The 26,888-nt window shown below is 36.4% G+C and overlaps 3 protein-coding genes across 4 annotated transcripts; all 3 read left to right on the top strand.

Moving 5' to 3' along the window:
• Positions 1-267: 267 nt before the first annotated feature.
• On the top strand, positions 268-4,463 carry LOC131797102 (oncoprotein-induced transcript 3 protein). Its single transcript, XM_059114721.2, has 6 exons — positions 268-327; positions 440-482; positions 1,782-1,955; positions 2,271-2,387; positions 3,283-3,497; positions 4,307-4,463. Exons 3-6 carry the CDS (start codon positions 1,787-1,789, stop codon positions 4,421-4,423), a joined length of 618 nt encoding a protein of 205 aa, XP_058970704.2. The 5' UTR covers positions 268-327; positions 440-482; positions 1,782-1,786; the 3' UTR covers positions 4,424-4,463.
• Positions 4,464-6,609: 2,146 nt separating this feature from the next.
• Positions 6,610-10,018, top strand: LOC131797063 (uncharacterized). The gene is made up of 2 exons (XM_059114678.2): positions 6,610-6,701; positions 8,229-10,018. Exon 2 carries the CDS (start codon positions 8,270-8,272, stop codon positions 9,587-9,589), a length of 1,320 nt encoding a protein of 439 aa, XP_058970661.2. The 5' UTR covers positions 6,610-6,701; positions 8,229-8,269; the 3' UTR covers positions 9,590-10,018.
• Positions 10,019-10,805: 787 nt separating this feature from the next.
• Positions 10,806-26,846, top strand: LOC131797108 (protein kinase C iota type-like). 2 transcript variants are annotated; one of them, XM_059114728.2, is made up of 22 exons: positions 10,806-10,921; positions 11,631-11,770; positions 12,448-12,628; positions 13,032-13,153; positions 14,227-14,316; positions 14,827-14,877; positions 18,972-19,057; positions 19,411-19,461; positions 19,638-19,718; positions 19,820-19,916; positions 20,389-20,555; positions 21,287-21,358; positions 21,501-21,598; positions 21,709-21,795; positions 22,257-22,306; positions 22,415-22,500; positions 22,592-22,679; positions 22,883-23,008; positions 23,801-23,880; positions 24,293-24,382; positions 24,979-25,094; positions 25,575-26,846. In XM_059114728.2, exons 2-22 carry the CDS (start codon positions 11,641-11,643, stop codon positions 25,660-25,662), a joined length of 2,037 nt encoding a protein of 678 aa, XP_058970711.2. In that variant the 5' UTR covers positions 10,806-10,921; positions 11,631-11,640; the 3' UTR covers positions 25,663-26,846. The 2 variants fall into 2 exon arrangements, with proteins under 2 accessions (XP_058970711.2, XP_058970710.1); XM_059114727.2 differs by lacking the exons at positions 10,806-10,921; positions 11,631-11,770; positions 12,448-12,628 and adding an exon at positions 12,742-12,922.
• Positions 26,847-26,888: the final 42 nt, after the last annotated feature.

Below are 26,888 nucleotides of genomic sequence, written 5' to 3'. Positions count from 1 at the left end.
AATTTGAATTGGTTTCCACCATAATAGGAAGTAAAATAATACTTCCAAAACATGCACAAAGAAGGAAACACCGCAAAAATTATTAAACGATATTACACACCAAGAGATTAAAAACTATAATCTCTTGTGCACTGATTATTATTTCACTGTCAGTACAAAATTTGTTATTTTATTCTACCCTATCACCGCGGTCTTGACATCATACACAACCAATAAGACGATGAAACGTTTCATGGCCAACGCCCGCTTACAGAACAAAACCGTTCTCCTTACTCGAGGCTGGCAATTTGTCTTTGGAGGATTCCTTCGATCAGCCGAGGACCAGAGGTTGTCAATTATGATCGTTTCCTCTTATTAACTGACTTTTTTAGTCCATAATCAATGTGTAACACTACAGATTTCGGTCAATTTTAACATCGCGTCTTTCATTTTGTGATAGGTTTGAGTATTGAATACTAACAGATTGACCAAGATCATTTCAGGTATGTATACGCACAGGCAGGTTGTATACGCACGCAGGCTGTTTTATCGGTCTTGTATACCGTTTATATCTTCATGCGCAGTAATTATGAAGTAAGTAATTTAAAGCTCTGCCATATTTCGATGGATTTCTATTTTTAGTTGGAATGTAAAGCACTTCACGATCAAGTTAGTTTGCCGTGTGATTTGGCTTTTTCAGTCCACAGTTACTCTGAAAGTAGAAAATTGAAAAAAAAAAAAAAAAAGAGTTAAAACAGTGAATTCTTAATATTTCGCCTTTCTTTTACATTCCATAGTGTGTTTGATCATATGGAATAGAGCTATCAAACTGACGAGTATTTTCTTCCTGAATGACCATCAACTTTGACGCAACTGTTTACTCTCTATTTTTTATAAGGAATAGTTGTAGAACTCAGAAGTACGCTCCTTTTAAAGAAGAAAAATTCATTCAATAGTGCTCGATGGCCGAGGTTTTTAGTTTGAAGTCTTTAGCTGATGTTCACCCGATGCGTACATATAATAATACCATACTGACAAAAATAATTGGTTCCATTATTTTCTCTTGCACCATGCATAATTCCATAATTTTGCACAGTAAAAGGCCAATGAATTGAAATCGGCGAGGATGCTCCATGAATTTCTACAAAAAACACGACCTTGGTACTCTTCTTAAACATTTTTAAGTTCAAACATCAAAATAATCCTCCCTTGTTTTTGCTTATCATTAAAATGAAATACGACTAATTTAAAGAGTTACTATGGAATAGTTCCACTTCTCACAAGCATAATACTTCTAAACAATGAACCATGAAAAACTTATTTAGTATCCCCACTGTGAAGTCTTCGCCCCATTCGGTGCCGACATGCCAAATTTCAAAATTTTACCGTGGAGGAAAATTCTAAAGAATGAAATTACCAAGGCTAATCCATTGTTCTGCTCATTGCTGCTGGGATAAACAAGCGGGGCAAACTACTATCGGCACTCCTTTGAATTGTGCCGCTTTTAAAACACCAACTTACGGACCGACCCTTAACCGATAAATAACATATTTATTTTTTTTGAAACTTAACGAAATTCTTTCTGAAAGAACCCGAATGATTAGGGCTGTAAATACGGCAAGATCTTCTATAAATTGAACAATTTTTGAGCGAGTAAATGGTAGTTAAAATAGAGGTGATGCAAATTAAAGCGAGATGCTACACCGAAACATTTTCATTTGCGTAATGATAAGGGCGGCTTAAAAGGCTTCCAAACAAACTTTGAAACTTTATTTTTACGAGTACCTGTCACAATCTGACAGCGGAAATGTCTACCCGACGAATATCTGCATTTCTGGTTTTCCTGTTGTTGGTTACTCTGATGGAAGAGGCAAAACCTGTACTTGGAGGGAAAGGAGGAGGAAAATTTTCGAAGCTATCGAACAGGGTGAAGGAGCTGGAGGAGAGCATGGAGGAACTAGGAGAATGCAAAGAGGGTAAAATTTAACAATGAATACCTAATAACAAACTTGTGACCCTCTGTATTTGAAAAAAAACCCCTCTGAAAGAAATAGCGACTAAGATTGTTTTCTTTAGGCTTTTCACGACAACACAGGTTTAGAAATAAAATTAGGTATAAAAAAAACCTGTTCTTCCTAATTAGGACAACGTTGACAACGAATTAGCTGTGTCATTTTACTTCTCGGCGGCTTATTGAAAATTGAAAATAAGTTTTCCATTTAGTTGCTCTTATATTTAACGCTTAGCTTCACTAAAGCGATTCATAGACTATTTGCGTAATTTATTTTCAGCTTGCTCGATGATCTCTGAACTAAAAGAGCGGCTTACTGCTGTAGAGGGAGAGATTGAAGAGCTGAAGAAAGAACCGCCGACAAACCCCCCAACAAACCCCCCTCCACTGGCTCCAGGTACATTTCTAGTAGATTCCGAACTACGTTTCAAAAAGTCCATGATGACTCGAACCCTCGCTAACTCGAATGCGTCATTAACTTGAACCAAAATTAAACTCTAGGACTTGTTATTCATTTGATGATTTTTTTCACCCCCTGTAACTCGTGCATCCTTGTTAACCAAAGCCGAGCTTCCAACTAACTCCAAATAATTTTCGTTCAATACCTCAAACCATTTTTGTCTTTTTATATTTTTATATCTATATTTTTGGCTGTCTTAAATTACCCAGAACAACTATTGGCCCAAGGCAGGTTCCGCTGGTCTTCTCCCTCCCCATTTTTATCAATTTGAGCCATCGCAGGTCATCACAGATCCTCATAGAGGCATCTCCATCCCCAACCAACAAAATTCTTGTCAATACTCGACGGTTACCACGAATTCCAGATTGTTTTTCTCCACCTAGACATGATTGCTAAGTGTCTAAATATCCAATCAAATTGCTGAAAAACGTCTCCGCTCGTCACGAATTTTTGCGGACTCAAATATAAAACCATAGTGACATTATGATAACATTGGAAAAAATTGTTAAGCGACGCTGTTTTTTGCCCAAGTTTAAATAATTCAGGTAGCAAGATTAAACTTTTAATTTCTCTACCAACGGTCCTTTGACAGGGGCACAAAAAATGTTTTCATTTACAAAAATGTATTTATCTTTTGTACGTTGAGCCTCCATGATGTTGATATGCGTGCTGAGTGGTCTTCAGCCTTTTAACTAAAAAGTGGATATTACAGGTTTTTTTTTTAAAAATTCCCGCTATTTTAATAAATGTACACTGTTGCTATGGATCGACAAGTGAATCTGGGACACGCGCAGACCTTTTTCAGCTCTGTTTTTGCCATATTGCAAAATAGAGTGTGAAGGCTACAAAGTTCTGGACAGCGCTGACAGGAAGAATACCTACGGTATGGGCAATGCAGCATGTGACAACTACATTGAAGAGGCGTGGTACCGCTTCACCGGAGCCGCAGGCTCAAAGATGCCAGAGTCATCACCGAATAAAAACATGTGTGGCACGCATGCACCGGGGTGGCTGAATGGACAACATCCATCCGTTGCTGAGGGAAAGGTGAACTGATCACATTTCTTACAACAATACACTATTTTTCTGGGTAATTCATATAAATGCCTCTGTTTGGCGCGAAATTATTCTCGGATATTTTGCCATGGACATTATTTGTTCCGAGAAGCGAATGATTTTCGAAGAGCGAAGCTTTAAGAAAGCTGTGGACATCGGATAACAGATGATGCCGAGGGATATATAAGTCCACTCATTTATAAGCCAAATGAATGCATTTATTCTCTCTTTCTCTTTTTTCTTTATTGCTGTGCGCCGAACAAAACGATCACATTGAAAACAGATGCTGACTTTCCACCGCGACTTCAATAACAATCAAATTATTCCTTTCACAAACAAATTTATCCTTAAACACCCTCCAACTAAAATCAACTCTTAAAGAAAGACTTTCATCGCATTGTAAGCAATGTTTCAAAATTTAGAGAATATCACCGGGGGAAGGGCATATTCGACCACGCACCACATTTGAACCAATCGCGTGTCAGCGAAAACGTTTGTAAGTACAGATATTTACCGAAGAAAGTTCGCAACACACAACTTCCTCAAAGGCAAAAATAAAATTTTACATAAGGGCTGCTAAACAGAGCTCCTCTTCGTACATTTCTGTACCAGTGAGAACACAGGCTTTATGACATTATAGGAGAAAAAAAAGCTTGAGTGTTTTCAACCGGCTTCTATGTAAAATTTTTTTTTTACTAATTATGACACAGCATAACACATATCCTAATTCTAACATAAGACTATATTCGTGATGAGTATACATTTATTTATCTTTTCAATTCTAATGTTTTTTGGTTTAGGTATCCAGACAAGTTTGTTTCAACTGGGATGGCAACAGTTGTAAATGGCAAGCCAACATTGAAGTACTAAACTGCGACTCGTTCTTTATCTACCAAATGGTGAACCCGCCCACTTGACAATCCGTTATTGTGGCAGTGACTAAAGGATGATGGGCAAATTAAAACTGAAGCACGTTCACACGTTAAACGCTGAACCTTACAACAGATTTTTTTACCCCTAAAAACTTGTACAGGGGAAAAGGGGACGTAGACTATATCAGCCTTAGTACTTGATATCAGATGGTAGCATAAGTTCTTTCTGTAATGGGGACTTGAATGATGAAAAGAGAAATAAAGAATTCATTATTGGCGCGGGAAAAAGTCTGCAATAAAAGTGTTCGGGAATCACGAACAAATCTCTAATTAAATTTCAAAACGAAATAAGGGAGGTTGTCCTTTTCAGGATTAGGGCTTCAGGTGTTCGCAGGTCATCTTTGCTCAACCGGGCGTCATAATGCAAAAAAAAAGTAAAAAAAAAAAAAAGTGAATGTAGATGGTATGTTTGGGCTTTTATCTGAGATAGGTATTTAATAAAGAGCTACTCGGCAATTGAAAAACGGCTTAACAGAGTTAACTACCGGGCCATGGAGTGTTCTTTCATCATCGAGCGACCCATAAGTTTATTAAATTTCCTGTAATAAAGGTTTTATGTACGAGTAGCAAAGGACATCTTCCTTTGATCGCCTTTTTAGGGCCTCAGTCCGTGGCAGGGAGTGAAATTACGAGCGACACGACGAACGGTGTACCGCAATAGAAGAAAATTCAGCTCCGCAGGAGAACAAAAGATGCCACTAAGTTTGGCGTTTTGAAGAAGTAAGGCATGAAGTTTTGGCGCTGCTGTATAAATACTGGTGGAACTGGCTGCTTATCTCCGAGTAATCATAACATTGTACAAAAATATGAGCAAAGCTTTCTCTATTTATCGGATGGTTTCAACAAACAATACGAATTTACAAAAGAATTTATCCCGCGGATTATTCAACAACATTCATTTCGCGTTCGACAAATAATTGTTCATCATTGTCACTGAAAACGGTGTGGTCGAGTTCAAGTATCAAAGTTTGAAAGTCGCATTTTGTTGAAAATAAGACAGTTTGAAATATTTCTATTAGCAATGCACTGATAGCTATGGGCACCGCATCACTTTCAAGGTCTCTGGACTCTTGTCAAACGACCCGATGGAAAGAGAAATATCTAACATATCTCACATCTGCTAATCGTTCTAGCTATGATTGTACGGAACTGAATTAAACCCGAAACATGTTTTGGTGTTTATAATATTGCGCGATGAAAAAAGAATCACATTACCCCTATTCATATCAGCAAAACATGTTTAGTGTGAAACTGAATTTAACTGAACAAAAATCAGAGATAGAGGACTTAATGACTGAATTTGCATAGGTTACATTTGCAATGTGTTCAATTCGGAAGTCGAAAAAGAAGGGATAAGCAGATTCTATGGAGGTAAAAATTTTTGAACTGTGTTTAGTGCAAAACAGCTTGGAAACACATCTTTAAACTTTGGAAGGTAAATGAGGGTTAGACACACAATTTGTCCCACGCGTGAAATGGTCGAGTGAAAAGCCAAAATCAGTGACATATAAAACAATGTAACACTACAGAACCTAAATGGCACCTGTTATAACCTCCTATAATCTTAATTTAAAACAAGTACTGAAATGTCTAACTGAGTAATAGAGGGTTCTATCACAGGTTAAAAATCTCATAAGAGCCGAAATTGTGACAATCTGTAAGTGCATAAAAAATCCGTCACTTAAATCTGCCATTGAAAGAATTATCCCTTTTATTCACCAAACTACGATTCACTGAAGTAGTACTTTTAAGAGATTTTGTTAAGATACTGTGACAACTTCTCGAAACTGCCTTTGACATTCAAAAGAGAAGTATGGAAAAAAAAAAAGAAAAAAATGAAGACAGTTTGATTAAATTAGATGTCATGGCCAAACTCATGATGACTTAACGGACTGCTGAGATAATCCAGTTGTCATCTTAATTCAGGTTTGCATCATTTTTATCTCAGTGGATGGCATTATAACGTTTTGAATATTGGAGTCGGTGATTTTCAGTTTGAAAAGTGTTGCTTAATAAGCGTTTCATTATGATCAGAGGGTTAGTTTGTTTGTAAGCATCATCTTCGCTCTTAGGTAAGTGTTAAAAGAAATAATATTTTAAAACATGAACAAAAACTCGTATGATCCTGATGCAATCTTGATTTCTTTTCACCGGAGGATGGTTAGAAGCGTTGCTGGAAAGCATTCTGGGAAACACAATCTGGGACAGAAAACGCCCATTCATCACAATAAAGCGCGGCAGAGCGTAATAAAAAAGCAAACAAGTAAGGTCAAACAAGGAATATTTTGTTACTACGTTACTAACCTGAAAAGGATGATACGAACATCATTAAAAACTGCCGGAGTTTATAAAGTACGGTATTTGTGTCTAGTTGGTAAAAAATTGAGGTTAAAGAGGAAGATTCGCCAACGAATAATATGGCCTGGAGAGAAGTCGATCATTCATTCTTTTTTATGGTTACATGCCAATTGAAATAGTGTGAATTTTACTCATTTTTACTGAGTTTGTTTTCGAGGTCAAGAAACTTGGTCGTTTGATGACCAAAGGTGCTAAAATTTCAGCACTTTTAGGAATAGGAAATCTAACGCTACTTTCGTAAAACTTTGAATAATTTTGAAAAAATACAACAGCGTTTTATAAAATATTGTGCACTAGATGTAGTGAACTCCAACCGAAGTGAGTAGTTACTCTTTATCGTTATCCATTTCTGAGCTAATTCTTTGTTTTCTGAATGCCTTCATGTATTGCTAAGGAAAAAGGGGAATAATTTTTTTACTGTATTTCCAGCTAAATTAGGCAGACAATTGTGGTCCGACGAAATGTCATGGACGAACCGTCAATAGTGTTATACGTCGATTGTAATCCTAGCTTCGCTATTTGCTGCGACAGTGGTCGGTAAGCGAACCTTTCCGAATAGTCGGGAGGGCAAAGGGTCACCCGTAACTACTTGAGCTTATTACTGCCTATTGCTTATAAGGTTGAGTCCAAGGTAAAGTTCTCTCTGCGGTTTTCGAGGAACGGATACATTTTCGGAGGTGTAATGTGATCAACACAGCGGACAGACGTTTGGGTGTGTGAGAGCATTGAAACTAGACCACACGATATATTAGATTCAGGCCAAAGAACCTCATTGCAAATTGGATGGTCACGGTGTTTTAAAAATTCCAAAACAAAATGGTGAATGAACAGGAAAAGTCTCAAACTTTTCATTTCCCACCTTTTGTTTTCCGGATCCATATGAGTATTCCAACTCATTTTCAGTAATTGCGTGTAACAGTGATTGTCTCTTACATTTTCCTGCAAAACTTCTCTCTGAGCATGCCAGACGATGGACCGCTGTGTTGGAGTAATGCGATTGCTTTTATTGCCGTCAGTCAATGACAAGATGACAGAGCTGAATAACTTCTGGGCATGCGATATTTGAGTCGTTTCCATGCTTGATTTTCCATTCTGTTTCTTCAAGGCGTTGCTTCCCTTGTTGCTTTCCTTTAAAAAAAAACTCTAGAATCTTTGTACGCCCCCTTTAAATTTCCAAAATTCATTTTCTTCTTTAAAACACTGGAAATAGAAAAATTCCTGGGTTTTAAATGCCAGCCCCTTTTTTCCCCGCAAATTTCTCTGAATAATGAACCTCGTGCGCTTGAGTCCGTGTCATTGATTGCATACCTGTGACGAAGCATTTCATGATTCAGCTCTGCCTGACACGATCGAGTCACTTGGCAACTATACGGTGATTTTTTTAGATAAAAAGGACCTTTGTTAACAACCTCCCTTCTCCTTGTCCTTCCAGCTCCCAACTATCTGACAGGATCAGATAACGTACCTGCTGGAATGACCAACGTGAAGCAACCCGGAGGTTCCTTAACTGCTGCTGTTGGAGATGGAAAAACTGACGACACATCGGCCATTCAGGCCATCGTTAAACACGTTGCAGGTTCCACAAACAACAAGGTTTTTTTCCCTCGTGGTGAGTACCTGGTCAGCAGTGATATTACTATAAGTGGCTCAGTGGAATTGCATGGAACCCAGAGTGGTATTGCAGTTATCAAGGCGTCGATTCCATATGCCATAGAAATACAGAATGCTTCACCAGTAAAGCGTGTTTCACTGAAGTATCTGTATCTCGACGGAATTCTTGTAGTATTTGATGGTCAAACTAAAGGGCCATCATCTACAGGTGACATTACAATAGAGAGCTGTGTATTCTTTTCATCGGCAAGTCCAACTGCAAGCAACGGACGGAAACGACAACTGGTGATGATGGAGCTTGGAAACAGTCGTGTTTACAAAAACGTCTTTTTACGTGATTCAGGTGCATATGGAGTTGCTTCCAGATTTAGAAGTACTTTGAGCGTTTGGGTAATTGACAACGTATGTGGACTTGAGCTAAGTAAACTAGAGTGGTTGTCTTCCAAAGTTGAGCCAGTATCCCATTGGCGAGATCAAAAACAGAAATTAGAGTTCCTGAAGACTCGTTACAATCTTAAATCTGACCAAGGCTACTTTAAAAGTTGTCTTTATGACCAGTGCGACAAAAAAATGAAAATAGCGGAAAATATATTCAACGGAAGTCCCAATACCGGAAGACATAGAGACCACGCCATGTACCTGAAAGGGTTTGATAACATGGAAGTGAAAAGCAATTATGTCAGAGGTTGGCCGGCGAATCTATCAGGTGGTATCAAAGTTCGAAATGGAAAAAATCTTTGGCTTGCTCGTAATTATGTCGACGACACAGGCATTTTGTTGTATTCACACAGAAAACGCAAGGCCTGTCTTCATAATGGTCTCAAGAACGTGATCATCTACGGAAATCACCTGGTACAGCGAACGAGACCAGGCAGACGAGAAAGCAGTTTAAGCTATTATGAACCCCACTCGGTTGGAAAGGATGAGAATATCAAGTACTCTGCTAACGTATTTGAGATCGTTGGGTTCAGTAACCCGACTAAGTACAGATGCATTTGGCTGACCAATGGTAATCCGTCTCAACATCATGTGTACAAAGACAATGTGTATCATGGGACTTCGACGACTGTGAAGCTGCAAGCGAGGGGAGGTACTCCATCATACGAGACAAGGGACATCGACCAAAAAATCAAAGATCTGTACAACTATCCAGTATACAAACTAGACATTCCACCTTATTAAACTATGTACTTGCACACATTATCAGAAAAGTTGTAAAAGTTAACCGTTCACGCTCTAACATTAGTATACAAGTTCTTTGCAGCACTTGAGACGTCTTGTACTGCCTGACATAAATTACCAAGTCGTTGTGCTATAATTTCGTCTCATTTAAAATTTGGTGGCGTGCTTTTCATCGATATTTTATTTAAGGTATTTTTCGCCAATAAATTTCTTTGCAGTAAAGGCACTTTACGGGGGTTGATATGGTACCTGATAAGGAACCAACCATCATCTTATTTGACGATACCTTCCAATAAGGATTCACACATGTCACTGATATCTCTAGTGTAGCTAATACACATATAACTAATTCAAATTTATTTTATTTCAGGAGTAGCAAGCAGAGTAGGCGTAATTTTCAGGCGAGCGAGTGCTCAGTGTTTTCTTCGCAAAAATTACAATCGCCATCTTTTATTTTAAGGACAGCGGAAGGCTGGGGATAGAAATAAATTTGTACCAAAGGGGAATGAATAAAACTTTCGTTGTTTTTTGTTTTTTGTCTTTTCGCCCTTCCCCGCCCCCTTCCCCCTAATAACGTTACCTCGCTCTAATTAAACGCCTGCGCGCACTGCAAGCTGTTTCAGGAGATCATAAAAGAGTCTATCAGTATGAAGGATACAGACTTCAGATCAGTAGGTTTGATTTATATCTCTTGTATTGCTTTCCTTACCTTCCATCCAACTGAAAGATTATTTGAAATATCAAGAATTTCTTCTGCCAGAGTTTAAGATGGAAATTTTGAGCAACTGCAGAATACCCTGCCACTTTGGTCCACCACATTTACCTGTGTCGGGATAGATCGAGGCATAACACAATAGACTCTCTTCTTATTCACTGACATGTAAATGAGTGGGTATTCTGCAGCTTAGCCGGAAATTTATTAGAGTGATCGAGGTGCATAATTTTACATAACAGTATCCTTGATATTTTTTTTCTGGTATATTTCAACATTTTAGTCACTATCCTGAGCAGAGTCTTCCCTCGATCTTTAAAATATACTTCTTGCACCATTTTTGTGATACTGTTTTTCTTTAGCCATTGAATTTCACTAGAAAGCGAAAACTTATGCAAAACAGATAAAACCGTGCAATTTAAAAGTCAAATGATACTCAAGAGAGATGACGTAATGATTATTTTGACTTATGATTGTCACGTTGTTTTACTTTGGAAAATTATTCAAAATTCATGTTAAACGCCCCTCAGAAACACTTGAGCAGACAAATATAAGGCGGAGCTTCAGATCGCATCTGAAAGAACGAGGACGGAAAATTATTAATTTCACGCGTATTGAAGGTATGTTAAAAATAGTTTATCTTCGATGAGGAAGATTGTAGCAATTTTGAAGGCAAAACTTCTATATCCGGATATACCTGTCGCCAATATTCAACAGATAATTTCTACTAGTTGATGTGCATTACGCTGTACATCCGGTGTACATGTACTAACTTTGGAGTGACAAACGAATCCCACTTCCTCAACTTACAAAGATTAAACAAACCGACATAAGAGCTAATCCTCAATAAATCGGAACATTCGCTGATCGTTTAAGTTTCTAGCTAGTTTTTGTTTTAATTCCTGATCAAGAATAACATCGAGTCTCACGCAAGAGAATTGCGTACTTTCCGTTCTTCGAGTTTAACCCGGTTGTAACACTTGCAGTTCTTGCGAAACGGAAAATATCGTACATCGAAAAACTCTCGAGCCGAAAATATCAGAGAGCAAAAGGAGATTCATAGACTAGCTTTGAATCAAAACCGAAATATCCTTAAATCAAACTAATGTCACTTACGGTTGAAAGTAATGCATTGACAAATAATTAAGCACTAAAATTAAATTGCTTGAAAGTGCCTTGTTATCGAGCAAGTTTAGCTGTTTTGTATTGAGCTGAGTCCAGCGGTAGGGGATGAGTGCGTTTAAAAATGCTATTCGCGTCATTTTCATTTTTCCCTCTCAAGAGGAAACATTACATTCTCTCCGTTTCATTTTCTATTTGTGATGCCAGGAATTTCATAATGACAGAAATCAGCTTGAATTGTTTACCTGTTGGAATGACATCAGTGGGGAAGAATGTCTATCCAGTCGTCAACACGTTGGATGAGTCCGATGATAAAGGAAATGACGTCACAACTGAGAATTTTGAAGGTAAATATTAATAAGACGTGACTTTCTGCATCGGAAGTGATCGCATTATTTTTACGTTTGAACAAGAGTCTAGGAAGGCCTGTACATATATTACGAGATAGTGTGGACCTCCGCCGACCAAAAAAACTCACGCGTGTCCTCGCGTGCCTCCTCTCCCACGGTCGTGCACCCGCTCTTAGCAAAAGTCTTCGATTTTCCGTTTAAACCATTTCCCTTTTTTCACAAATTCTAAAGCATGTAAAGTTCTGGGTTTGGTAAAAATAAGATTGTCTTCGTATTCACTGCCAATTTTTTATTTATTTATTTTTTTACATCTTCTTGAACCCTATAAACATGACATGAAGAAAGTGTCAAACCTCTTAACCAGACAAGTGATTCGCAATACTGCTTCATAGTTGCAATACAATGAACTAGCCTCTCGAAACCAAGCATGTATCGCAATTAAAAGCTGAACCCTGACAAATGCTGCATAATCGGATAAACCAGCGGCCCCTCAAAAAACATCAAACACAATTTGGCACGCTAATGTAAAGTTGAGCTGCAAAGTGCACCTTTTGTTGAAAATAAGTAAGAAGTAGGTATTTTACCTTCGATATGGCGCTGATGTGAAATTACACTGTTTCACAGTTTATCAAAAACCGTCTTTTGATCAATTTTATCTCATATTTTTTCATCAGGAGTTGATCCATGTGTACTGACGGGCTACCGTGAAATGGATGGAAGCACAAATGAGCAAGAAGAGGTGGAAGACTTGGAGGCCTCTGCTCAGGATTTCAACCTTGTACATGAGGAATTGGGATTTCAGGACGAATTGGGCTTTCTGTATCTTCCAATCAATCTACGCGCAATTTTTGATGGGTGAGAAAAAGACTTCGTTTTTATCGTCCAAATTCACTAGTTACTTTGTGTTAGTGGTAATGATTTGTAACTTCGAACCCTTCTGCCATTTGGAATGTCACGTGATCGATGTAAATTCCAAGGAGATGTGTAGTAGGAAATGTAGTCATAGAAAGCTCTAGTTTACTCAAGAATCAACGCAAAGACATTCTTCTCTGAGGCCTTGTTTGTAAAGCTTGGACAATTTTTACGACCGTGATCTATGCCAGCTATGAATTCAATCGAAGCGGTCGCCGTTAAAGCGGCTTATAATGGGTGAGTAGCTCTCTCTTATGCGGCTTATTTTCATATTTAGCGGACGCTAAATTCATACATTTCACTTCAATATTTGTCGAACTTAATTTATTATTTCTACTACGATTAGGACAATAATGGTTTTGTCCATGGAAAATCGAATAACTCTGGAGAAATTCTGCGATGAAATGCGAGATATATTCAGGTTTGGCGAAGAAGACGAATTCACTATGAAATGGCTAGACGAAGAAGGTTAGTGGATGAGTGTTCCTTCGAAACGGTGCGATCTAAATAGGATTCTATATTGATACGCTACCGATCACATCACTTTAAATTTGCCCTAAAAGGCTTGTAGTGATGTTGTAACAACATTTATATTGAATCGTGCTGAGTTCTAAGAAGCTCAATAATTTGGAAAAATTCGCTCGTAGGTTTCGTCTGTAGTGGTTTCTAAATAAACATTTTTATCGATCCCACGATGTCGAAACTGACCATATTGCCTAGAGTAATATATTTACAACTTAATCATTTTTTTAGGGCTTAATGCGAATGACTGAAGAAACGAAATCTCTCGTTGGAATTTCAGGTTTTAATTTTCTCGAAATAAAAAAAAAACATTCTTATGTCTAGTAACATCAGCTTTGTAAATTTCAAATTGATTGATGAGGCGCTTGTAAGTGAGTTATCTTCCAAAAAAGTCTCCCTCGACCACAGAGGTTTTAGCGGAATTAAATTTAATTTGCGCTTTGAGAAACCCTTTGTCATTAGGAATCACTTAAATCTTGCCCTTCAGCTTTGGTCTCGGTAGTCAAAATTCCCAGACACGTACATGTGTTGCGAAGGGAAAAAAGTTGGGAGACCAGATAGGAAAAATTTGCATATCGAGATCATCATTGTTTGGTCGGCTTGGCGAATTTGTCTGTTCAGTAACTTAACATGTTGACTTATTGCTGATATCTCGTCAACGTGAATGTAATTGGTAACTAGTCAGTGTTCCCTATTTATTGATCAACCTCTTGGTAAATAGTACAATTGATAGAGTGCTGTTTAGTGAAGTGTTTGAGTGTTAGAGTGTGATTGTCAAATAAATACTAAAGAAATCACCTTTGTCACATACGAATCCATAACATGGTCTACAGTAGCTCCTAACCAGTGAGGTCTCTGTTAGTGGCAGAGGATTCGACTGTAAAATGATTGCATTTGAAGTGCAAATCCTAGTGAAAAATACAGTTGTTTCTTGTCCTGCTCTTACGACAATTTAATTAATATATTCTATCAAATTATGTTAAAGATTATTTGTAACCATGTGTGTCTTTTCTCATTAGGCGACCCATGTACTATTTCAACTCAAGTAGAACTTGATGAGGCAATAAGATTATATGAACTTAACAGGGATTCTGAGCTTGTCGTTCATTGTAAGTACTCACAGACTATAGATTATGTGTGATAGTCTTTTCTGTGTAATTAACAGGGCATTATTGTGTTGAAGCAATATAAGTTATATACACAGCTCTTAAGTCTCACATATTAAGCATGAGACTTAAGCAAACAAATTCAATCTATGATATCATGCTGGAACTCTTATTTCTCACTCATTTAAGATTTTTGATTTGAACTGTTGATTTTGAGGTACATTTATAGCAAAGTGCTGCTTTAGTTAAGTTCCCACTGATTAAGTCTTATTTTAAATACAATTTACTCCTTGATATCTTAGTGCTCATTTTGAACACTCTTCAACATTGGGAGTTCTTGCATGTTATCATTTTTTCACAATTTTCCATGAGAGCATGTCAGCATGTGCTATACCTTCTTGAGGATGTCCATGGCTTCACAATCCAAGGCTTTGGGGCAAAAATATATTTCTCATTTTTTTACCAGTAAACTTCTACTTAATGGGAATAATTTTATTCCTCTTTACTCTTCAGTGTTTAAAGGTATTCCAGACGAACCAGGTCGACTATGTGATGGTGAAACAAGTGAGTGATAAAAACCTCTTTCTAACAAAGTTTTGGTCTGTACTGTTAGTGCTGTAATGGAAAAGTTTTTTTTGCATTTGATCTATGGCTTAACTCTTTAACTCCAAAGATCTGATTGATTACTCTCCCTACTGGCTAGTATACATTCCTTGTTAATTAGTTACCAGAATTTGGTATTAGATCAAGATAACAACTTCTACCTGAAAAGTTTGAGTATTTTCATTACCTGTTTGCTAGGTAATGTATGGATATTTTATGAAAAAGTTACATTTTGATCATGCCTGGGAGTCAAAGGGTTAAGATTATGAAGCATGCAAGCTATGAATCTAGATGTACATTGTAAGGAGTACTCATAAAGGTGTAAATAATGATACAGAATGAGAAGACAAGGTTACCTGGTAGTAAAATATGTTTTATAGCTCTTCCATGTGTCTGACAGGTTTGGAAAATGATTTTTAGTCACTCAAAATGGTGTCAAATGACTGACACTAAAAGCAAAACCTGTCAATTTTTTAATCTCTGTTCATTTGTTAACTTGTTATAACAGATAATTGAAAAACAAAGATTGAATTTTTGTGCCTCTGAAAATTTGGAATATGTCTAACAGCTTTAAACTTATGTCAGTCATTTCTGAATTGACCAATCATAGCTCAGGTTACTAGAATATCAGTAACAAGGACTGACAACATTCTTTTTCAAGATTACCATTTTACCGTTGATCAAAGCAGACATACACCTGACAAGGTTCAAACCATTCCCTGCCAATACCAGCTGTAATGTTAATACAAATGAATAGCAAAGATAATTATGAGCAAAACTTTAAGCAAAGTTGTAGTATCCATGTATTCCCTCTGGGTTAATAGTGCCATATCCTTAGTCCTCAGTGCCTAGGGTGGTGTGTGAAGTTTTATTCCTGAACTGGTCATTAAGATGTGCTTTTGGGAAAAACCTTTCTCTCAAATGTTTTTAGAAGGAATACATGTGAGCAATATTCTCTGTATTATTCTTCTGAACTTGAAATACATACATGTGTATGTACATGTAAGCTCCAAAATTATGGGCCGTTCGGCTTACAATCAGACATTTGATTACCATGACAGTGCATTCCTTTCTTTTTATATTTTACCTTATAACTTCTAACAAATTGTTTCTGTTAAGTAATTATTTAAACCAGTGAGTGTACTTTCTTTATTTTACTTTTCTTGTGGATTCCCAGAAATTGCTTTATACAAATCTTTTATCTAGCTAATTTCCAAGAGCACTAAATATTTTTTCTGTGATTAAGAGTAACATTCTCTCCAAAGGCTACCATCATGTTAATGTTCATTAAGTGGATAACAAACTGTAAGAACCAATGCACTTACATGTACAAATTAAAGCCTTGTATTTTGCTTGGAAGTGATGTTTAAAGTATGTCACATTCAAAAAAGTATTTGCACTACTAACATTATTTGATAACTGGATGATAATTTGCAAGTCTAATTAGAACTTTGCCTTGCCACTTCAAAAATATTAACTTTGGATGTATTGAATTTTTAGGTAAAAATAGTGTTATTATAAAATTGAAAGTAGTCTGTTATAGGGTAATTTGATTCAAATTGTTCAAGAGAAGATATTTCAATCAGAATATTACCAAAATTGTTGTGTATTTCTGTAAAGAAAACAGGTCTTGTGCTAGCTTTTAAAGGTTTTAGTATTGTTACTGTCTTTTGATAATAACAAGGCTATCACTGTGTTATCACTAAATCTCACAAAAGTACAAAAAATTATTGCAAATCTTTAAGGAAAATTTAATTCTTTGCTGTCATTTTTTCCTGGCTTAATTTTCACTTGTACTGTTATTAGTGACAAGAACGCCAGACTACATATTGAATTTTGTAACCTTTTGTTACTTAAAACAAAAGATAATTATTATTTATTATCAGTAAATCATGTTCCTTTTTGTGATTGGTCAGTGGCTGATTGTGGTACACATATCAGCAGGTTCCACCTTGTGTTTGGTACATAACTTGTACATTTTAATATTTAATTATGAATAGCAATTGCCAAGAAGAGACATTTTACTGGTCCTTTGGCAAAAAAATTCTATCAACGACCAGTAATGATTGTTTGCTTTCATAAATGTGTGAAAGAATAAATTAATGTGGTTTTGATAATTTAATTTCTAAGCATAACTTGTCAACTTCTGCCATTAACAATCAGAAGTTTAGTTCCATGCCATAAATATACCACTCAGTGCAAGGCATTTTGAGAAATTGTTGGTTTTTGATTTTGAGTTTTTTGTGGATTTGCTACTAATGGATGGTATTCTTAAAATTAATGTTTGAACAAGATTTTTCTTGAGAAATGCTAAGTGTTTGGTACCTGTGGAGAAGCATATTAACTGTAAACGGTCAACCATCTCAAGGATTCAACACCGAAGAATACTATTCAAGAGTTTCTTTTGAATAAGTTGCAGCAATCAGCTTATTTATTAAGGTTTTAAACCAGTTGTTGCTTTGTTCAATTTTGAATGTGGACAAAAGGATTGAAAGGATTGTATTTTATAACTTAAAAGAACTGGTAAATGGAATCAGATGTTTTATCAATATCTGGCTTGTTTGGAGCATGCGTAGAAGAAGAATATGAGGCCCAAAAAGCAAATCAGAAATTTGGCTTCATCCGACAAGCTTCTGCTCGCTTCTTCCGTTCCATTAAACGTGCGCACAGGAACATTTCTGGAAGTCTAAGTTCTGTGTTGACATGGCAAAATAATGAAACAGAGGAATCACATGGATCAGAACAACAAACTTCCAGCAGTGGTAGAAAAGCCAGACGTCCTCATTCTGTTGCATTTGGCGAAGAATTCAAAGGATTAACTGTCTCATCTAGGATAGGTAAACACTTTCCTGATTGTAACCATTTTGCTAAATTCATTTGTGAATTCGCATCTGTTCACTGCACACAACAAATTTAGTGTGGCATCACATCAGCTGCCACAAGTTTTTTCAGCGACATCTCTTGGAAATATTCCTACTACATAAAGTATGTTTTGCTGCTTGCAGTTATTAGAACATAATATCAGTTAATTTTCTTCCCTACAGGAAAAGGATTAAAAAATGATTATAAATTGAAAATGAAAAATGAAAAACATAATCATTTTGCATTATAAAGCATGCTTTCTTCAGATTCAGTCCTAAGAACGTACTTTGTACATGTACAGTACATGATTCTACAGGTTCATATAAATTCTTGCTTGAACTGATGTAACATTTTAGCCCTGTAGCAAGGGGATTTTGTTATTGTCATGCTGATAATATTGCATAATATATAAATATTTAATTGACAACATGTTGTTTTTCAGTCAATCAGATGCGACTAACTATCTTTTTGGAAGAAAATTATTTTCTTAGTTCGAGTGGGCTTGAATAACTTAATTAATATAGAGATGGAATGAAAATGAAGCATGTTATTTCTTTTTATGTTATGTAAATTCTGCTGCAAATTGATCCTAACTATTTTCTTTAAAAAAGAAATAAGTGAAAATTCAGTGTTCAAATCATGAATTATGGGAAACTACCCATGCTAGAGAGCCATGAAATTTAATTGTAAATAAGATAGGAAATGCCATCGTTGCATGATCATTGTAGCATTATTGTGGAACTAACTTCTTGACTGCAGATAATGGAAAAATTATCCTTCATTTTATAGTGATCAAGCAATAAATTTAAAAAATCAATTACCTTGGTGACTTAATAATAAGAAATGTATTTGAAAGTGATCTTTGCAGTAATTATTTTCATATATTTACACTCATTAATAAGAGTTGACATGATTAGTAACAGCAAGACTGAGAGAAAATGGTTTGAATCTGAGGTGAACTGCTTATTTTATTGAGTATCTTGTCGTAAGCCACAGGTCAACAAGACAAAGCTTTTGAGAAGCAAGGGGGTGTCATTATTAAAGTCAAAAGTGAAGAGCTGTTGTTGTATAATTAATTTAAAATGTAGAGTTTAAAGTTTGTTTATAAAGATAGATTGGTCAGTTGTTTTTGTTATTAACTGTAAGATTCAACGGTTAGCTGATTAAAATATTTTTGTGTTTTTATTGCTTAGGGAATATCTACAGACGAGGAGCAAAGAGATGGAGAAAGATCCACAGAGTTAATGGTCATTCATTTGTGGCAAAGAGATTTAGTCGGGTGAGTTGACTTTGCTTTGGTCAAAACTTAATGTTAATCCATTAACTTCCTAGAACTGATTTTTAATTTTCCCTTCTAACTGCTACATATTTCCTTGTAAATTAATTATTAAGAATTTGGTGATAGATCAAGATGACAACTTTTACTTGATAGGTTTGAGTATTCTCGTTATCAGTTTGCTGTGTAATGTATGGATGTTAGTAGGAGAAACTGCATGTTCATCACTTTTGGGAGTTAATGGGTTAAATTTTGCTTTGTGTAACCTCTTGGAGTATGGAATGTATGACCACCACATTTGTTAGAATGGATGCTACCTTGAGACTCTAAATTGATTATATTTATCTTTGTTTCAGCTTGCAGCTTGTTCATTTTGTTCAGATAGAATTTGGGGACTTGGTAGACAGGTATTCAATAAGTACTGTGTTCAATAAAGCAATATTTAATAGAGCAAGCAAAGAAATTCAGTATTGTGCTTTACTTTTGAAGTTTGTGTACACCCTAGCATTAATTCATGATTGTGAATTTTCCTTGTTTTATTCTTGTGCCACATTTGTCTTAGCCTCATTCAATTCTCTTGTAGGGTTACAAATGTCTTGAATGCAAGCTAGTTGTTCATAAAAAATGCCACAAGTTGATAAAGATCCAATGTGGGCAACAACCAGTGAGTTACTTGAGGATGACTTAACTTTTTGTATTAAGTGATGTTTTAAACTTGGCATAGTTTGTTATTTGCCTTTCACTAATTGTTTTTTATTCCTTTAGCATCCATCAAGTCAAACAATTCATTCATCACTCCCTCCCATTGGAGCAGTGGGCACAAAACTTCCCCCAGCAGAGGAAGCACCAGGACCCAAAAGAAGTAAGCAATATATTTTTTGAAACTTTAAACTTTTCTTCCTGGTAGTTTCTATTTTCAGTTTGTCACTTCTTGAATTGCAATTTTATGCTGAATGCTTTCATCGGAAGGCATTTAAACATACTCTTTGTGCACAAAATTCATAAAAGATAATTAATAGTGGAGAAAGAAAAAATAACTCCCATTTTGCCTTTCACTATTTTTGAAATAGCCTATCCTCATCTCCAACCCATCCTACTTCTGAAAGTCCTGGAAACTTACAAGACCCTTTTGGGGCTTATTAGTGCAATTATATATATATTAACCACCTAATGATGATGCTGAATTTTGGTATTGTTCCTCTATAACTGATACGTGTGTCATATTTTAACTATTTTCCAGCCTAGAAAATTTAAATCTCCTAAGGCAGGATTATTGTTTGACAGGTGCTGAAAATTAATTTGTTTCATTCTCAATATTTCTTTCATGTATGCAGCGAGAAGTGACAGTCCAGCAACTCGTAAGCGAGGCCTTGTTACTGTTGATTATTCACATGGATCCAAGGCTAAGGAGGCATCATCTGGAAACAATTTCTTGATTTCACTGAATGACTTTACTCTTCTCAGAGTGATAGGAAGGGGCAGCTATGCTAAAGTTTTGTTGGTGAGTATCATCCTTTAAACCTCCTCAATATATTTACAATATACTGGGTGGAAATTTATTTTAAACATTCCCAAGTGGTTGCGTTGGATATAAATTTTTGAGTGATGAGAAACAGCTTTTTTGATGACAAAATTTTGTTCAAAGATGACAACTTGTTTATACTTTTTCAAGTAAGAAGTTGTATACATGCATAATACATGTGTATATGTGTGGTCAGCTTGAGTGGTGATTGAAACAAACAACTCTACAGTTGTTTAGTATTGTTGTGCTATTAGTCTTTGCCTCAGAAAAATTACCCTTCAACATTGAAAAACAGTAAGCTAGTTCAAACATACTAATGAAGCAGACATGAATATGCTTATATGTAAATATGCAAAATTTATACAGGGATTTTGTGAAGTTTATACACACCTATGCCTGTATCTATGTGCATTTTAAGTGTATTTTGTTGTTAACATACACATAAGAGGAACATCCTTAAAGGAAACAATTACTGCTGTCCTGCAGTGCTTTGGATAACCAGGGGCTTCCACTTTGTTCAGCCAGCCAGCCAACCAACCACCTCCCCTTGCAATTACACTGTTGTCAATACTCAAGTCTGCCTCCTATCTTTAGCACCTGGCAATGTACTCACCACCAAAGAGAAAATTTTAATTTCTATGAAATTACTTTAAAAATAATAGTATTTTAAAAGCTCGCTGACAAATGTTTACTACTTTCTTCTCTACCAGGTCGAGTTGAAGAAAAATAAGAGAATATATGCAATGAAAGTTGTAAAGAAAGAGCTTGTTAATGATGATGAGGTTGGTGTTTATCCAAAAAGTGCATGTTTGTAGTTTCCTCTTGTTTTATGGCTTAGGTAGTGTAGATGATGACGCAAAACTCTAGATGCACTCAGTTGTGATAACAGTTATGCATGGATTGTGTTTTGGTTTCTTTGCAAAGGATATTGACTGGGTTCAAACAGAGAAACATGTTTTTGAACAAGCATCAAATCATCCATTCCTGGTTGGACTTCATTCGTGTTTCCAAACTGCTAGCAGGTACATGTAAAGAGATAATTAGTTGAATTTATGTAGAAGTACAGAGGATTACTAAAAAAATGGATACTTTTTTGAAAAAAAATTTAAATCAACTGTTTATTTTCTTGTAGGTTGTTTTTTGTAATTGAGTTTGTGAGTGGTGGTGATCTTATGTACCACATGCAAAGACAGAGGAGATTACCTGAAGACCATGCAAGGTAAACACTCTCTCAGTCATTCTGCAAACCAGGCTCTGCCAGTCATGTAGAAAGTTTTTTCAAATAAAGAGTGAATCTTACAGTCATTAAGTCTGTGTATCCGTCAGTTCGTCTGCTATTGAGTCCCAGATCTGGAAAGGCTGACATAGTCAGACAGTTAGTTAAACAATCAGTTAAGTGACACATTAAGACAGTCAAAGAGACGTGTGGATAGACAAACAAATAAATATTAGATCACAAGTGTTTTCACTCATGCAAGGCCTATTTCCCATATCACTCTGTATTGCACATTTTTTTTGCACCTTAGCCAGAGCCCAGTTGAAACATGGACCATATCTCCTACTGAACTTAAATACCTATTTTGGTTGACCCACACTTGGGTCACACTTATGCTTTGATTACTAAAGAAAGTGAGTTGTAAGAGGAAATATAAGTTATATTAATTCATGATTTATCCTTAGGTTTTATTCTGCTGAAATTTCATGTGCACTCAATTTCTTACACGAAAGAGGTATGACCCATTTATGTTACAAAAATTTGATGATTTCACTCACAACAAAGGCAGTGAAATTCTTTTTGTTTCTGTTCCTTATTAACAGATGTGTGTTTCTGTTGTTAGGTGTGATTTACCGGGATCTCAAACTAGACAATGTTTTACTTGATTCTGACGGCCATGTGAAACTAACAGATTATGGAATGTGTAAAGTAAGTTCTCCCCCTTTTAAAAGAGCCTTCAAATCTGCCGTCTTTTCTTCTTGAAGGATGAAATAATTGTTTTGTAATCTTCGTTTCTTAGGAAGGTCTTCGTCCTGGTGATACAACAAGCACATTCTGCGGAACACCAAACTACATTGCGCCTGAAATTCTTCGAGGGGAAGATTATGGTATGTGGTTAGGTTCATAAGGTCTCCCGAACACGGTGGTCCATTACGATTTATTGTCAGTGTTACAGCGGTATTGGACGCCACCCAGGGATGTAACGTAGACCTGCCTCGTAACCTTTAGGCTGGCATGTCTTCTACTATTGAATTGGGTAAACTCATAGTAGAGTGAGTGACAGTGGTTATTTTCTTTCAACTTTTTTCAGGGTTCAGTGTCGACTGGTGGGCTCTAGGAGTACTCATGTTTGAAATGTTAGCTGGAAGATCACCTTTTGATGTTGTAGGAAGTGCAGAGAATCCTGATCAAAACACGGAAGATTACCTCTTTCAAGGTTTGCTTGTAAACAATTTATTTTTAATAATCGAGACCTGTGTTCTTAGCACTTGAACTTCCCATTACAAATTTTCTTTCAGTTTCGTGCATTATATGTTATTGAGCACCTTTTTTTCCAAGAATACATGTTTGTCCAACTGAGAGAATTATAACATTGATCATTTAACTAAATTGTTACACCAAACACAAACGACCCATTTTTGCGGACTTACCAATCACAATTGAAGAACGCCTCCTGAGTCTTGCATGCAGTTAATAACACCACAATGACCAGTTCTAACGAAGCAGATTTGCTTGTAATATTGGCCTGAAATGGAGAGTCATTTAGGTTCATGAAACGTCAGTTAATATTACAGACAACAGAGGACGATCACGCTTTACGAACAACCATTACTCACAGCTCAATCCATTTTCTGCATAGATTTTGTCTCATCTGGTCAACTCAGCTTGCAGTTTTAATATTAGACTCTCCAACACCTACACCCAATACGCCTTCATGGCAGGCGTATTTTCTAGCGAGAGAGTGCTTAATAGTCTGATCAAGTGCCAAAGCCGCCATATTGGATTGGTAAGATCGAGAAACTCTCAACCAATCAGATACGAATCGACAAACGCGTCTTGGTCACTCGTGGTTTCCCGCGCTTGTTCTTACTTCGAGCTATCATTGGCTCCTATTATTCCCTTTCTGATTGGCCGTTATGATGGATTTTTTTTTTTTTGCAATACTTAAACGTGAAGCGCTCAAATTTCTGCCAGATGCTGATGTTGGTTTTTACGTTCCTGTTTCCAGTAATTCTAGAAAAACCTATAAGAATTCCTCGATCCCTGTCTGTAAAAGCGGCTTCAATACTCAAAGGATTTCTCAACAAGGTGAGGTTATTTTAAAAAACGTTACAAATTTGAAGGGGAAGGAAAAAACTAGAGAATCTTGCAATGACTTTGCTTGCCAACTTTTCTGAAAAGTATTTCCTCATCACAATCACCCAGCGTGGCGACGATTTCAAAAGGTTGTTGAAGCCTTCAACAACCTTTTGAAATCGTCGGGCGTATGAAGAGTAGGAAGTTTGTGAAAGGAGAGAGATTTCTGATTAACGAAACTGTGAAACAGCGTGTAATGAAGAAGTAGTATGATTAGGTGTTATGATTTGTGGTCAGGCGTAAGGAATTGTATTTCCTGTAGGCGAGGTATAACTCAAACGGGCAGATGTGCTTTTTATATTAATCGTTACACGCCGTAGCAGTTAAGGGGTTGATGAGATTGTCTTTTCGTCTTGTTTGTTAGAATCCCATAGAACGTCTAGGCTGCCATCCTCAGACAGGATTTGCAGATATAACATCACATGTGTTCTTCCGGACAGTCGATTGGGAACAGGTTTGAACACCCTTCATAACTCATAATTTCCTGTTACCTCTTTTGCATTTCGTATATTTTCAGGAGGCTGTCCAATGAAGATTAAGGCCCAAACTAAAGACTTGTTGAGCTCCAGTGGACAGAAATTCTGTGGTTCGAGATTAAAAAACAGAACACTTCAAGTTCACTTTTTTAAGAACTAAAAGCTCATAATTGCGAGATTTAGCGCTCCTGAGACTGCTACTTTGACCCAGATTCAGTAAGCAATCTGGGGCAAATTTGCAGAAGAAAGTTATCGCCAGTTATCGGTCCAAAGAAGTTTCTTTGTTTGCATTGTATACATTCAAGATCAAGATTTTAGTAGTTCTGAAATTAAACCTGTCCAATGAAATTTAGGAAAAAGGCCGGACTAGAATTTTGGCCTAGATCCACACGACTCTTCATGAGATGAGATCTTAAAATATAGCTTCAGGACCGTAGAGTTACCGCAACTTGCGTGAAACGGGCCCGTAGATTGTTCAAATTTTTAGATTGCTTCACGGATGGCGAAAGCAAACTTACCAATATTATTAGTATTTGCACTTATTATTGTTATTATTTTTGTTTTATTCAAACAGTTGGAAGCAAGACAAGTGGCTCCCCCGTTCAAGCCGATGATAGAAGATCAGTATGGACTGGAAAACTTTGATCCTCAGTTCACTAATGAACCTGTTCAACTCACACCAGATGACCCGTAAGTTGAACAAATTAACTTAACTTTGTACACAGTAATGATTTCTACATACGGAAACACTGACATAAACGATATGGCAGTAATGAATTAAAAGTGTGTTAGGTCATTGTTTGTACAAGTGTCGGCAGGTGAGTTATCTAGCCAAGTTGCGCTATTAAGCAACTCATGCATGAGGGGAAAGACATTTATGAAATATTTAGGCAATCCAAGATGGCGCTTAACCTAGGAAAGGGGTGTTCATCTGTTTAAACATTTGAAATCACTTTTTTTTTTCGGAGAATGTGCTGTGAAACTCTTAAGATTAAATGGGAAGAAAATTTATATTCTGAATAATTCCTTTAAAAGTTTTTTCTTTTTCCTCTTTTCTGACGACAAAGATAACCAAGCGGATATATATTTTATGTGATAGCTATCGAAGATTTGAGTAAGGTAAATTGGAGTACTGAAAACACTGGTTCATATTATACTTTTTCATCACAGGAAAATGCTCGAGACCATCGATCAGTCGGAGTTTGAAGGCTTTGAATACATTAATCCTCTTCTAATGTCATCAGAGGAATGTGTATAATGGCTGCCTTCCAAGACTGGATAGCTTCATGTATAGAAATCAGTAGAGTCATTCTTGAAATTATATCTTTAATACCACTTATACACATTTACACTAACAGTTCACGTTCTGCGCAAGAAAGGGGGCGCGATCTTTTATCGAAGGTATCGCAAACGTTTGGTATCGGAATCATTCAGAATAACTGTAGCTCTGTGATTGGTTACAAAGTGCCCGAAGGGCTCTTCTCAACCAATCAAATAGGACTTCAAAATCAATCGCTTATTGATAATTTGCGCTTGATACCTGGCCAATAAATTGATTTCTTTTTTACTTTTCTATAAATTTGCTTGATTTGGTTTTGTGACTCAAAAACGAACAACTGTGTGTAGCAGTTTTGTATACGGTAGATAACACATATTGACATGTGGTATTAGATGAAAGAAAGCTTGCGAAATACTTCATACTCATTTTCTTTCATACTTTAGAGGAATTTCTAATGTGTTACCTGTTCTCAGGTGACAAATGTATATAGTACGAATATACCTGGCAGAGGGTGCGGGAAAGATACTACATTTACCATACAATGCCATCAGATCCTAAAAAATGTAATTTTCTTAGAGATGACTTGCTAAAGGATAAAATTAGAATTGATATGTTATTTTACACGAATAAAATTGTAACGTAGTAAAGTAAAGTAAAGGCTGATTGGAGCAGCTCTATTTTCCGCCGTTAAAAATGAAACTTGGTAAGTTATACTCTTTTGTGCCCTAAAAAAACGCATTGTTGTATTGAGGAATATCTTAGTTTGGCTTTGTTCATGTGATACGTAGAGGATGATCTAACACCTGTAAATGTTTTGTGACTGGGCCATAAACGGGTTGTCATCGACCAAACCAGTAAAAATCAGAATTATTCTATGTGGGACTGGTCACGTGACCCTTGCTCTTGGTCCTGATTGGCAATCGAATCTGCTTTAGTTTCAATGCGGGTAGGTGATTGAAAACAGGTCTATTTTCACTTATCACGTTTGAAATTTATTTATAATATAAGATCACAAAACTTGGCACTCATCATTGTGGGTTCGGTACAATAGGTAGGTAGGTAGGTTGCTCTAAAGTTTTGAAATTGTAAACAGTACTGGGAAATTGCATGCTATTTTTTACGCCGAGATATACAATAAATCAATTTGGTGAAGCTTCTGACAATGTCTTTAGTTTTTTGACCTCGTAGACTGTTTCTTATATTTC

This window comes from Pocillopora verrucosa, chromosome 9, assembly GCF_036669915.1.
Source record: "Pocillopora verrucosa isolate sample1 chromosome 9, ASM3666991v2, whole genome shotgun sequence".
Classification (NCBI taxonomy): Eukaryota; Metazoa; Cnidaria; class Anthozoa; order Scleractinia; family Pocilloporidae; genus Pocillopora; species Pocillopora verrucosa.
Note: the sequence above shows the minus strand (reverse complement) of the source record. Positions and strands in the feature narration are given on the sequence as shown.

What these genes read in the sequence shown, in the direction of transcription:
- LOC131797102 (XM_059114721.2), top strand. Translation starts at nt 1,787, where the DNA reads ATGTCTACCCGACGAATATCTGCATTTCTGGTTTTCCTGTTGTTGGTT. An exon ending in ACTAGGAGAATGCAAAGAGG is followed by an intron (nt 1,956 to 2,270) that starts GTAAAATTTAAC and finishes ATTTATTTTCAG; the next exon opens with CTTGCTCGATGATCTCTGAA. An exon ending in CATCCGTTGCTGAGGGAAAG is followed by an intron (nt 3,498 to 4,306) that starts GTGAACTGATCA and finishes TTTTTGGTTTAG; the next exon opens with GTATCCAGACAAGTTTGTTT.
- LOC131797063 (XM_059114678.2), top strand. Translation starts at nt 8,270, where the DNA reads ATGACCAACGTGAAGCAACCCGGAGGTTCCTTAACTGCTGCTGTTGGA.
- LOC131797108 (XM_059114728.2), top strand. Translation starts at nt 11,641, where the DNA reads ATGACAGAAATCAGCTTGAATTGTTTACCTGTTGGAATGACATCAGTG. An exon ending in CACAACTGAGAATTTTGAAG is followed by an intron (nt 11,771 to 12,447) that starts GTAAATATTAAT and finishes TTTTTTCATCAG; the next exon opens with GAGTTGATCCATGTGTACTG. An exon ending in CAATTTCTTACACGAAAGAG is followed by an intron (nt 22,307 to 22,414) that starts GTATGACCCATT and finishes TTCTGTTGTTAG; the next exon opens with GTGTGATTTACCGGGATCTC.